General features: G+C 38.2%; 1 protein-coding gene across 1 annotated transcript in view; it reads right to left on the bottom strand.

The window, feature by feature from the left end:
• The window catches only part of LOC133338531 (ceramide synthase 5-like), a 40,270-nt gene extending 27,347 nt beyond the window's left edge, over positions 1 to 12,923 (bottom strand). The window contains exons 1-5 of the mRNA XM_061546699.1: positions 12,904 to 12,923; positions 12,705 to 12,825; positions 10,067 to 10,288; positions 7,567 to 7,788; positions 7,398 to 7,513 (exon numbers count right to left, since the gene is read on the bottom strand). Of these exons, the coding sequence (XP_061402683.1) occupies positions 7,398 to 7,513; positions 7,567 to 7,788; positions 10,067 to 10,288; positions 12,705 to 12,825; positions 12,904 to 12,923 (701 nt within the window). The remainder of the gene's footprint in view (positions 1 to 7,397; positions 7,514 to 7,566; positions 7,789 to 10,066; positions 10,289 to 12,704; positions 12,826 to 12,903) is intronic.
• Positions 12,924 to 13,154: the final 231 nt, after the last annotated feature.

Genomic DNA, 13,154 nt, shown 5'->3' with positions numbered 1-13,154 from the left:
TGTATTAGATATGCTAGAGAATGCGATGACAATACTTTCAAAAGTTTGATTTTTGATGAGTTTGATGATTGATCACTGCTAGACCTGTTTCCAGAGCGTTGAAAAATGAGCCTAAGATCATTTTGCCAACGGTGTTATATTTTATAAAGCTTTTTCGTTCTTTCGGACCGCGGAAATTTTGTATCAATTACGAGAATGAGAAGTGTGAATCGACGATAATGCATTATTAAATTCTTTAATTAAACCACCATGTCGTTTCGAAATGCAGCCCGTGCTTTATTTATACGGTGCCCGCACCATCGTTTTCGATTTTTGTTTAAAAAGCGTGAGATTTCCCATTTATACTAATATTATAGTTTAAGAATTGGTATTGTTATTGCGCTGTTTATCAAAAAGGAGTTGTAGGGGAGTTGCGCGTCTTCCCGGGTGGCGCGTCTTCTGGGGTGGCGGATGGGAAGGGGGTCTCCATGATGTGCAGAGGAAAACTGACCTAGGCCTCCTAGATCAACTTTTCTCTGCACTTCATGCATACCTTGGGGATCTTCGGATCCCCCGTGGACCAACATGGATCGGGGTAGTCCCCTTAAATAAATTAACTACGATGGGAAAAATAAGCAAAAAGAATAAAGTTACGGTGCAGGGAGTTAATAACCCAGTACCGGCGGCAATCGTTGGTGAGGTCACAAGCCACGTGTCGTCGAGATCAAGCGATTGTGATCCGGCTGTTCTAGGTGTGGATGCCTTGGCACCTACAGCCGTACCTGCTACAAGTGCATCAATTCCAAACCAAAATGTTGACGAACCGGATATTCCTATGACAAATGAAAATGTCAAGACCGATAAAAATCAGTCTTTGGCTGACAGGACTGTAGTTCTGGGAGGGGACGACCTACGTGGGACTCTACGCGCTATCCGTGATAGTGTAGAGGAACAAAGCAAGGAACTCTTCGACCAGCTAGACAGACTGGTACCGGAAGAGCAATGCGGGAAACGCTTCCGGAGGAACTGCTATTAAATCTTACCCTAACTGATGATGAGCTGGACACCACGGTGATCCCAGCCAAGTCTACACAGGGGGATTGCCATAGCAGTAACGAAAGAAGTGTGGACCCTATTGTCCGACCGACTTCCAGTCCGTCCTCAACAGGTCCTGTGTCGGCACCAGCCGACAAACTTCGGAGGCAGTCTGCAACAGAGGTGATGTCCGACGATGGGGAATCTGTTGATCCTCCGGAAACGGACAGTGGCTCGAAGGTTGGGAAGGCCCGAGAAGTTACCGATGCGAAACATTACAAATGTGCTGTTTCGTATCTTCGCAAATTCGTGGGGCGCGACGCGAATTTGATTTCGGAGAAAGAGGTTCACCTCATTAAGGGTAAGATGAGATATGTGAGGAAATTCGAGAGAATTTATCCTCACGCTCTCCATCGCGAACTCGAGATGGACAAGATCTTCCTCCCGAATCTCACTGCTCGCACAAAAGTAGTAGAATCGGCGAAGCCCACTGTCTCTGACAATGGTGCTAAGCCGACTTCTGATCTGAAGCCCAGTTCCAAGCCGAACCCGTGTAAGAATGCACAGGAAAAGGTAACTGAGAGTATCCCAAATCAGAATGTCACCCATAAGGGTGATCAACCTGCTGAGGGCTCTATCTCAAAGCCCGATTCTGCGCCTAACGACAAGGGGGAGGCAAAAGCTCTGGGTGGATCCAAAAGTTGTCGAAGCAGGAAGAAGGGGAAGTCAGGAAAGGAACCATCGTCTCCTGGGAGAGCAGATGTCGCCCCACAGAGTAAAACTGTGAAGCGTATCCGCTCTACAAAAGGTCCGCAACCCTCACCCAAGAAGACGATGACTTCTCGTCTGGTAGATCCTTCTACCTCTTATACGGCTTGCGTTGGACAACAAACTGCGGAGAAACGACCAAATACGGGGAAGGCTTCAACCTCCTCTGGGAAGGCGACCTCCAAGGCTCGTAGTCAACGACAGCGTAAGCCGTATGACAGATCAACTAAGGTAGCCACCGAAGAAGACCTTCTTGTGGTAATCATAGACAAAGCTGATCCTCAGGGTAGAATCAGTGAGAGTCATTGGTTGCTATTTGAAGGAGCCATTCGGTCGGCTATCGTCTGTGGGACAGACCAAGGGGACCGACAGTTTGGTAGTGCCTTCATGCAGAAGGGTGCCAAAGTCATTAACTGTCTAAACAAGAAATCCAAGGATTTCCTTGTGGAAACCGTTAATGGCTTTGGCGCGCTCTGGGAAGGAGCTAACCTTGCAGCGGTATCCCTTGCAGAAATCCCAACAAGACGGGTCCTTTCGGGCTGGGTTCCCCCACCTTCTGTGGATAAGGAGCTCCTGCTGAAGATGCTGGCGCTGCAAAACCCCAGCCTCACTACATCGAGTTGAATTGTGGTCAGTCTAACTCCCTGTAACGAGGATGGTGGTATGGTGGCGAGAGTGGCGGTTGACCCATCAGGGGAGAAGTATCTCAGGGAGCATGAGGGGAAACTGAACTTCGGTTCAGGATGGGTTCGGTTTCGACTCAACACATCCACCGAAACTCAGTAGGAGTGGGGAAGCGGCGTAGGCTGCACATAATGCAGATCAATCTACATCATTGCAAGGCCGCAGCCGCCGAACTACTCCTGTCCCTCACGAACTCGGAAGTGGACATTGCCTTAGTTCAGGAGCCATATATTTATAAAAATATGGTTTCTGGACTAAGGAATGCCAACTTTGATATCTTCGCCGAGTCCATTGGGGGACAAGGTGAGAACATGTATAGTAGGTAAGAAGAGCTTAAATTTAATCTTTCTATCTAATTACAGCAATTGTGACATGTGCTCTCCTCAGTCTATATGCCCTTTGAGGAGATGGATCCACCAGGCACATGTGTACGGAAGATGCTCGATGAAATGACGAGCACCTGCAACGTTATCTTGGGATGCGACGCAAATGCTCACCATTTTCAACGGGGTAGCAAGGACACAAACAAACGAGGTGAGTCCGTTTTTGATTTCATTTGATCCTATAATTTACGTATATGTCCGACTTTTAAAGTTAGGGGTAGAGAGGTGGTCATTGACTTAACCCTCTCTAATCTAGACGAGTCCGTCATCAGGAATTGGAGGGTATCTGATGAATGTTCCTTCTCGGATCATTTAAAAAATCTCTTCGAGTACTCTTTTGACGGAGATAGACAACAGCCTTATCGGAATCCAAGGAGACAAGGTGAGAACATGTATAGTAGGTAAGAAGAGATTAAATTTAATCTTTCTATCTAATTACAGCAATGGTGACATGTGCACTGTTAGGCTGGAGCACAAGACGGGGAAGGCCACCCTGCTCTCCTCAGTCTATATGCCCTTTGAGGAGATGGATCCACCAGGCACATGTGTACGGAAGATGCTCGATGAAATGACGAGCACCTGCAACGTTATCTTGGGATGCGACGCAAATGCTCACCATTTTTAATGGGGTAGCAAGGACACAAACAAACGAGGTGAGTCCTTTTCTGATTTCATTTTATCCTATAATTTACGTATATGTAATAGGGGTAGAGAGGAGGTCATTGACTTAACCCTCTCTAATCTAGACGTGTCCGTCATCAGGAATTGGAGGGTATCTGATGAATGTTCCTTCTCGGATCATTTAAAAATTCTCTTCGAGTACTCTTTTGACGGAGATAGACAACAGCCTTATCGGAATCCAAGCAGAACAAACTGGGAGAAATTCACGGAGCTAACGAACTCCCAGCTGACTCTTAACACAAACTTAGGAAAAATGTGGAACTCAACGGGGCCGTGAAAAATCTAACAGAGGTTCTCTTAGGTTGCCATAAGGAATCCTGTCCGCTCACACATCCTGGGAAGAAATCTCGGCCAGTGTGGTGGAACAAGGAACTTGGTGAGATCAGGAAATCGACCAGACGACTGTATAACAGGGCGCATAAGTCTAAACTCGACACTGATTGGAACTCCTATAGAGTTAGTTTCAATAAATACAAGAGAGAGATAAAACGCGCGAAGAAAAAATCATGGGTAATTTTTTGTGAGTCGATAGAAGGAGTCAACGACGCTGCTAGGTTTCGAAAACTACTATCCAAAGACCCGAAGTCCATCGGTAGTATTAAGAAGCCGGATGGAGCGTGGACGGACTCAGGTTCTGAGACTCTAAATCTCCTAGCCGAGACTCATTTTCCGGGTTGCAAAGACATGGGTACCATCGACGGTGATCGTGATGACACTTGGCCTTTTGCCACTCCGGATCTGGATCTCATTAGCAGGGTGGTTAACAGAAATAAGATAATATGGGCGGTCAACACTTTCAAGCCGTATAAATCGCCAGGACCGGATGGTATTCTACCGGCGATGCTTCAATTTGCCTCGCCAAGTATTTATCCGATCCTTGAGAGGATTTATACTGCGTGTTTGACTCTCTCGTGTGTTCCGGATCTATGGAACGAGGTAAAGGTCACTTATATTCCCAAAGCAGGGAAACCAAGTCACTCTGCACCAAAAGACTATAGACCCATTAGCCTATCATCCTTTCTCCCCAAGACTCTCGAAAGACTGATCGACCTGTAGATAAGGAGTCGCATAGACACCACCTCTCTCAGCAACTCACAACACGCATATATAAAGGGCAAGTCTGTGGAATCTGCACTGCACGAAGTGGTAGGCTATATTGAGAGTAACATGGAATATTCAAATTTTTATCAAAGTTGTAGCTTACGCGGACGACGTGGTGATATTGATCTCCGGAAAATTTCCGTCTACAATCTCTGAGCTTATGCAAAGAGCCTTACTGACGCTGTCACGCTGGGCCAGGGCAAATGGTCTTGGTGTAAATCCAACGAAGACGGAACTAGTAATGTTTACTAGGAAGCGTAAGCTCGGCGTTTTTATTCCACCAACATTGGATGGAGTGCAACTTCACCTATCTCCCGAAGCAAAGTACCTCGGCACAATCCTGGACTGTCAACTACGATGGAAAAGGAACGTTGAGGAGCGGGCGAAGAGAGTAATGATTGCACTCTATTCATGCAAGAACTCCATTGGGGAAAGCTGGGGGCTAAAACCATCGACTATACACTGGTTGTATAACACTGTGGTGAAGCCCATCTTGTCCTATGGCTCTATTGTTTGGTGGAACTGTCTGAGCCTCAAGTCGACATCTAGTAAATTAGACAAGGTACAAAGAGCCGCCGCGATTTTAGTTACAGGAGCCAGAGGGAGTACGCCACAAGCAGCTCTGAACGCAATGCTGTACTTCAAGCCTTTAGGCCTCAGCATTAAGTGTCAGACTGCGCGTAGCGCCCTAAGGCTGCACGAATAAAAACTATGGCGGAACTGTACCTTTGGGCATAGTAGTGTTCTTAATGAACCAGGTATAGCATTGGACCAACGCGCTAAACTAAGCGACTATATATCACCAATGAAATCTTCGCGATCTGGAAGGCAGCGGAATTGATAAAAAATCTGGATGCTGAGGTCGTTGAACCGGTGACTATCTTTGTGGATAGTCAAGCGGCTCTTAAAGCCATCAAATCTTGTCACATCAAATCCGAAACCGTCCTCAAGTGTAGAGCAGCTCTGGAAGAACTTAACCAGAGCTATCGGCTGTGTTGGGTACCAGGACATTGTGACATCTTGGGTAATGAAAGAGCGGACGAATTAGCTAGACGAGGATCTCATCCACCGATCTAGAAACTGATGACTTAATCAAACCACCCATATTTCTTCGACGAAACAGCCTGCGAACTTTGGCACAACGAACCTAGGTGCAACGTGTCAAGATCAATTTGGCCGACTCTGTCTACCAAAAGAACGCACTCACTATTGAACCTGAGCAAAGCTGAAATTAGAGTGATGACGGGAATCATCACTGGTCACTGCAACATCAGGGCTTTTACTAGTAAATGGGATCTTGATGCAACTGATTACTGTAGACTCTGTGTTGACGAGGAGGAGACGGAGACAATTGAGCATCTCCTGTGTCATTGCTCACCCCTGGCTTACAAGCGACACAGACTAATGGGTTCTCATTTTCTACCGAATCTCAGCTTCTTCTCAACAACCGAACCTGCTCCAATCTACAGCATAATTAGAAATATAAAGTGGTTAGGAGCATACAACCTTGGCACGTAACGCTTTTTCTGTCTGACTCATGGGCCATCGACCTTCATTCATTCTTCACTCCTTTAATTTACTAATCTTCTCCCCCCACAGATCTGTCTTTGGTCTCTTCTCTTCGCTGTATCTCTTCTTGTGGATGATCACAACGGACCTAACCGGTCTCAGAGTGTTGTAGTCACACATGTGACTGCACATCCCCAAACCTAACCTAACCTATCAAAAACGACTTAAAATTTCTACGTCAACAGTGATCCGATATGAAATTTTAATCGTTTCAACTTTACACCAAAATTCCAAAAAACCATAGTACAAAATTTTATATAATTTTTGAATTTTCATACAATTTTGGAAAGAATTTCCTCCCATATAAATAATCGTCCAATTTTATGCAAATGGCACAGCAAGCTCCCTACGTTCCGAACATTTGTAAATGACACAAAGTTGAGTCTAGGTCAAGTTTTCATGTATTGCAAAAACTGTTTAAATTTAAATATAGCATATATAATTTACTGCGTTTTCATTTAATAATCCAAATGGCTTAAATATGTTATAAGTCCATACAATTCCATACATGTGCCAAATCTTTTTAAATTGACATGTTACTCCCTTACATAATTTAATGCGTTGCAAGGATAAGATTTTTTAGCACCTCCAGTTTACATTTATACCTGTCTCACTTATAACTCAATCATAAGACCTATAAAGAACCGCACACCAAGATTTAAAGTTCTACCAATATTTACTAATATTGGTACCATTTATAAGTATTCGTTTGCTTTTAAAAAGTCTCTGAAAATAAGTACTAAAGAGTATATAATATCTTTAGTACTTATTTTCAGAGTACGAATTTTGGTAGCATTTAGTACGAATATCTAGTAAACCTCATACCAAATTTCAAGATTCTAGCTTTATTCGTTCACCCAATACCAAAAAATGCCAAATAATACGGTTTAGTATATTTTCTAGGACGATATTCCACAAACCCTTTCGTACTTCTCCATCACAATCCATCAGGAACCCTAATTCCACACACCAATACTGATTGATAAATTCCACAAACCCAACCTTAACACACCACATACGAGCCAATGTGGACCACATATATATTTTCATAGGTTCATGTTATGTATAATTTATAGTAATTTCATAAAATTTGGAAATATATTATAATTAGAATACATACTAAAAATATTATTGTTAATAAGAGAAAAATAATATAATATAATAATAAAAACGGCCAATGTCCTATAAATATGTTACCTGTAAATTATGCGAGGGTAGAAGCCCAGTCGTGTCACTATCCACACAACGGTAAAAATTGCAAAAATTATATCACATATTTTTTGATAATTTGCATACTTCGTCAATTTAGCAGCCTAGAATAGAAATCATTTAATACGTATCTTATAATTAATAAATATAGCCATACTTCTAGGAAAATGTCAGCACAGTCATGAATAACTAGAACCAAAGATCCAACTCGGTGCAAATTGCAAATCCAGCTTAAGGACATCAAAAGTAATGTTACCATGTGATGAACGAACATTTGCCAAAAGTCTTTTCGCTTTACGTCGAAAAATTGAGTCACCGTTAAGGACCAATAGAAAGCCATTGAAATCATGTAATACCACCAGATATCACCTGAAACAGACTTAAACATTTAAAATCAATTAAATGTATATTCAATATAAGCATAGAATATAAATAACATAAAATTAATAAGGTCCATTGCTATTAAATTAGTTTTTCCATTCGCAACACCTTGAAATATTCGTCGGAGTGATATTCTTCCATGATCCACATCATGGTGAGTTTTGAGATGGAATAGAAAATCAGTTGTGAAATCTATATTCAAAAACAACTAAAATTATTACATATTTTAGTAAGAAATTCATCCACTGAATAATTTGTAAAAACCTTTATAAAACAATTAATAATATCTACTACCTCTAATAGACGCAATATGGAAATCCGAGGATGTATTACTATTTAATATTTTTAATAATCACAAACTTGTCTACTTTTTAATGTAGGTAATCGAATCGAAAACGCTAAAACTTGCGTTGAAAATAAAAACATCTGCAGATTTGGAAAAATAGCAAAAATAAATGTCACACATTTTACAAAATGGTGTTGAAGCAAGCGTTGGGCGCCAATAAAAAAGCTCGTGAGGGTATTTGACATAGCTCCCTGCGAAGGATTTGGAAGTGAGTTTCTAACTCCATCTTCAAATAATTATCTACTTCGACACTTATTTTTTGTAAAAGGGTGATACTTCGTAATTTTACAATAACAAATGAATTGTTATCCAATTTCGATCGTCTGTAGTAACTACTTAGTTAAATGAAAGTAGATGGAAAATAATTTAACTGTCGTTCTATAAATATTTGTCATCGAATAAAAATTTGTGGATAATACTACATTTTCATTATAAAAAATCTTCGCCCTGAAACCTTTTTCATTGCTGTATCAAATAATATAAATATGCGCGGAAAAATATAATTGAATTGAGAAGCAAGAGGGAGGCATCTGGATTATTTTCAACCTTTTTCCCAAAGTCAACAGAATGCAACATCCACCACAAAAGGTAATGCGTATTGAGCAAATTAGAACATCAAAAGGCAATGATGTTTTTGAACTTATATTTTTGAACTTGATGATTTTAATGTGAAAATAGTGAAAGTGAATATGATGGCGAAGAAAAACTGAATGCACAACTTAAAAAAAAATTAATCATTTTCGAAAAAATTATCGGAATGGGCAGTCCAAAATTTTGTAAATCGTAACGCATAATAAGCTCTTGGTCATGTTAAGAGAAGAAGGAATCAATGTATCTAAAAACTGCAGGACATTAAAAGGAACTCCAAACGAAGTATACATTCATAGTATTTTAGGGGGATCATATCCTCATTATGGGTTAAAAGACTGTCAAAATGCCCACTTCCTTAGAAAAAGAATTGCAATTGTTGTCATCGCTACCATTTTATGTTTTCGACGATTTTAAAAATTTTGATCCCAAACTTCTAATAGAATGTGAAGTTCGGGAACAATTGGTAATAATAAGTTGTTATAAGTGATCAAATAGCAATTGAAATGACATGGCGTGGAACTATGCAAAAACCCAGTTTTCAGTGATTTACTAAATATAGTATAATAAGACAAAAGTAAGCTGACTTACTTTTGTGTTAATTTGAAATTAAAACATTAATTTTTACAGATATGTACCATCTTAAATTTCTCCAGACGTTGTGGTTGGGCCTAAACAAAGTTTGTCAACAACATATTTTACACGCTCGGGATAGAATACACAAAAAAACAACCGAAGACTGTAAATCAATAAAATTGTTGAAAATTTAACTATTATTATAATTTAACTAAATAATGTTTTTAGTTTTACTTAGTATTAACCTTAACATCAATATTATGTTTGTTTGGCGTTAAATGTTGACATTTTTTGCAAAATATAGGTTATTCATTACTGTTATTGCAATTACTCATTATTCATACAAGTATTTTACTTTGGATATCAAAAACTCACTACCAGGCTATATGGGTAATATGGTTATTTAAGAAATGAAACACGCATTCGTCACATCTTAAACGTATCTTCTTAGTGAAAGTTGAAAGTAACTAAGGCGATAATATTTAAGGTTGCCTGGTAGTAACTTTTTGGATATGTTTTGGATAGAAAATGCTTGCTGGGAGTAATTTAATGACAAATAAATCATAACACTGCTGATGAAATATATAATACTGTAGCTGGCATTCACGCATACTAAGTAAAAGGAAGGAAGCCCCCACGATCGGTAAGGATGAGAACGTTCGTAAAAAAGGATTTCGTTAAATTTCAGTTGTTGAACGCTTTGCAGCATCGGTTATATTTTGGTGTGTAAAAATTGGACGATATATTAAAATTACGTAGAACATACCTGATGTGGATATCCATACCAACAGTTCTTAACATCCCAAAACCAGGGCTTATCCCATAAAACTATGATTCCAAATATAAAGCTATATGTATAATATATACATCTCCAAGTATTTTCACAAAATTTTGTCAATGTAGATGGCTTGTCTTGCGCTCGTCTTAAACGCCACCAACGTTCGATCTGACGCTCAGTCATGTCTATGTGCTTTGCTAATGATAAAATCTGAAAAAATAAAAATAAATTATTAATATAAGCACAAAAAAGTATATATGGGCAATATTGCCAATTTTTTAACATAGCTGAAGCGGAGGTTCACCCCTTTATAACTCGGAAACTACTTAAGTATATGAAAAAAAGTGAATAGTTTTGGGTTAATTGATCTGTCGTTGCAAACTGTTCATGATATTGACCTCCAAACCTTATTTTGGTGGAAGCTGTGTCTACTTTAATGTAAAAAATGTGTAAAAACAGGTTGAGGCAAACCAGTTTTTTTATGTTCTCTATTGATTTGTGACTAAGCCACTCATTGCACGGCCTTAGTGTCAAAATAAAACTAGAAGCCAACAAAATGGGGACTACACCCCCTTTGTATCATTTTTCAAAATTTTAACTGCATCTACCTTTAAATGATGCTGACATTTTGAAGCTCGATTTTGAGTGTTTTTTTAATTTTACTTCTATCTTTAATACGCCAACAGGAATTTATAAAAATCGATTATACGATTATTGTAGTCGCGAATCTGCGTAATTTGATATGTATTATGTGTATGTAGTATGCACAGCTTCAGAGTAATACTCATCCGAAGGTGCGAATTTTGTGCGATCAAATTTCTAAAAAAACCTATTTTTCGGGGCAAATTTTTAGATCTGTCAACTGAATGATATGGGTACCCGCGATCAATAAGGTTTTCTACGTTTCGGATGATATAAAATCTTTTTCGTGAAAATCCATCTACTAGAACGGCGGGAACTGACCTACCAAAAACACGAAATTTGGCAAAAAAATGTTTTTGAAAATATCGCAGATTTATTTGCGTTTTCTGTTCAATAAATGACCTCATACGGATTTTGATCTTTTTCGAAAAGAGAACTTTAAAACCTTCAGCCGAAAGAGAGATGTACGCAATTTATCTCAAAAATAGATTGTGCTGGCACATCCATGGTTCTTAATGGACCACATTGAAATCGGTATAGATCGATGTATTTTTTTAGGGTGCACACCGAAATCGGATGCGCGTTAATGGCATATGGAGTTTTCGGAAATTATTCGCGTTTTACGATTTTTTGGGTACTTCGATGTAACGTGTAGCACATCTTAGCCGTCAAATGAAATTTTGCAAAATATATATGGATTGGAAGATAAACTTCAGTACTTCCTGGAAACCGCATGCGCATCAAATGATTTTGAGAATTACGCGATTTACACGCAATTTAAAATGTATATTTCATAATATTATTTTATTTTAAGATTTATTCCTATTTATAGAATTCTAAGATTTATCGGAAGGGTCTTGATATAATCCGCAAGGCGTATACTTACACACAAAAATTGATTATTAATATATGTATATGCCAACTTTTCGGCGAAATTCGGGTAAAATAGCAGAATAACCCCAAAATTTTTTTCTGAATTTTCTTGTATAAAAAATTAAAAAAATAAATATGATGACATTATTTTTTCGATCCAAAAACAAATATTTTTCCTCAATATATTGTTTTATTGTCGCTGTGATTTAGAAATGTAATAAACGGCGTAATTTTAAGATTTTTTTCTTATGCCCAAAATTAAAACCTCGATAACTTTTACGCGCATCAACCAAAAATTTGATCGCGAACGGTTTCGGAGTCAGAACATTTTTCTCTATATGTGTACCAAAAATCATTGATGTGCCACAAAAACAAAAAAGCTGATTTTGTAAATAGGAATATTAAAAAATTGGCAATATTGCCCATATACAGTATACAAATATTTTCAAATGTATCAGCTTGAAATAACACTAGTTATATTACTATTTGTAATTAGTTGTTATTTATCATACTCGTGTTGCACTTAATTCAGTTTGAGACAACCAAATTAAACTTTGTTTAATATTTCTATTTTATTCCAATTTATAGCATCCACCTGAAATACCATAAATCGTCTGAAGATGAAATGATACAATTTTTACCTGTTCTACAAAAAAATTTACAATTTAACAAAAAGTCAAAAAAATGTCAATATCTGAAACTGATTTCCCACATATATATATATATATATATTCTGAAAGCCCATGAAGTGACCTTTCAATCGTGGGTATTCGCTTAGTCCCAGGTTTTGAAATTTCGGGACAGTGGGCCAAAATGATGGACCATATCAATTACCAGAAAATTTAGAATTTAAATAAAGTAAAAAAATTTAAAATATCCGAAATTTATTTCGGACATAAACTATATATATTCTGAAGCCCAATTTATCTTCACGCTCATAACATGAGATACAATCTGTCAATTTGTATATTATTATATTTCGTTTCCCATTTTTTAATTACGTACTGTAGAAAAAAGGTTTCCGGTATCATCGATCTGTATTTTAATTTCATATACATATATAATATATAATTACAAATTTAAATCACATTAAAATAACACAGAAACTCACCTTTTTATGATCTAGTCGACTTGATTTGGAATATGCACTCTCCAGTGCTGGAATATTTGCTGCCTTTTTTGGTCTGGTACTTTTGATGCCGAGAGATACGCCGACTGGTGATACCCAGAATCTGCAATAAATTGTATTAAACAAAATGCAATATACTAAAAAAATCGTACAGTCGAAATAGCTTATAACTTTATAAAACATTAAACACTTAATACCCATGGTGTAATGTAATGTTTATATTTTGAGTGTGTGTTAGAATATTAAAAAATTCTTTTTTTTTAATTATTTACATAAACGTGCACACTATCTGGGTTACTTACAAAATCAAAAACTTTCACTCCACGCATTTTTAGTAATTTCAGAACTGAATAACATATGCAGTGTTTAAAATGATAGCTCTAAAATAAAAAACACCGTAAAGTTACAGATTTACCTGCTAAAATTTCTTCA

The sequence above is a fragment of the Musca vetustissima genome, unplaced genomic scaffold (genome assembly GCF_032173495.1).
Source record: "Musca vetustissima isolate MV318-11 ecotype Yass unplaced genomic scaffold, APGP_CSIRO_Mvet_v1 utg3409, whole genome shotgun sequence".
Taxonomy (NCBI): Eukaryota; Metazoa; Arthropoda; class Insecta; order Diptera; family Muscidae; genus Musca; species Musca vetustissima.
The sequence above is the reverse complement of the archived record's forward strand: the minus strand, read 5'-3'. Positions and strand labels throughout refer to the sequence as shown.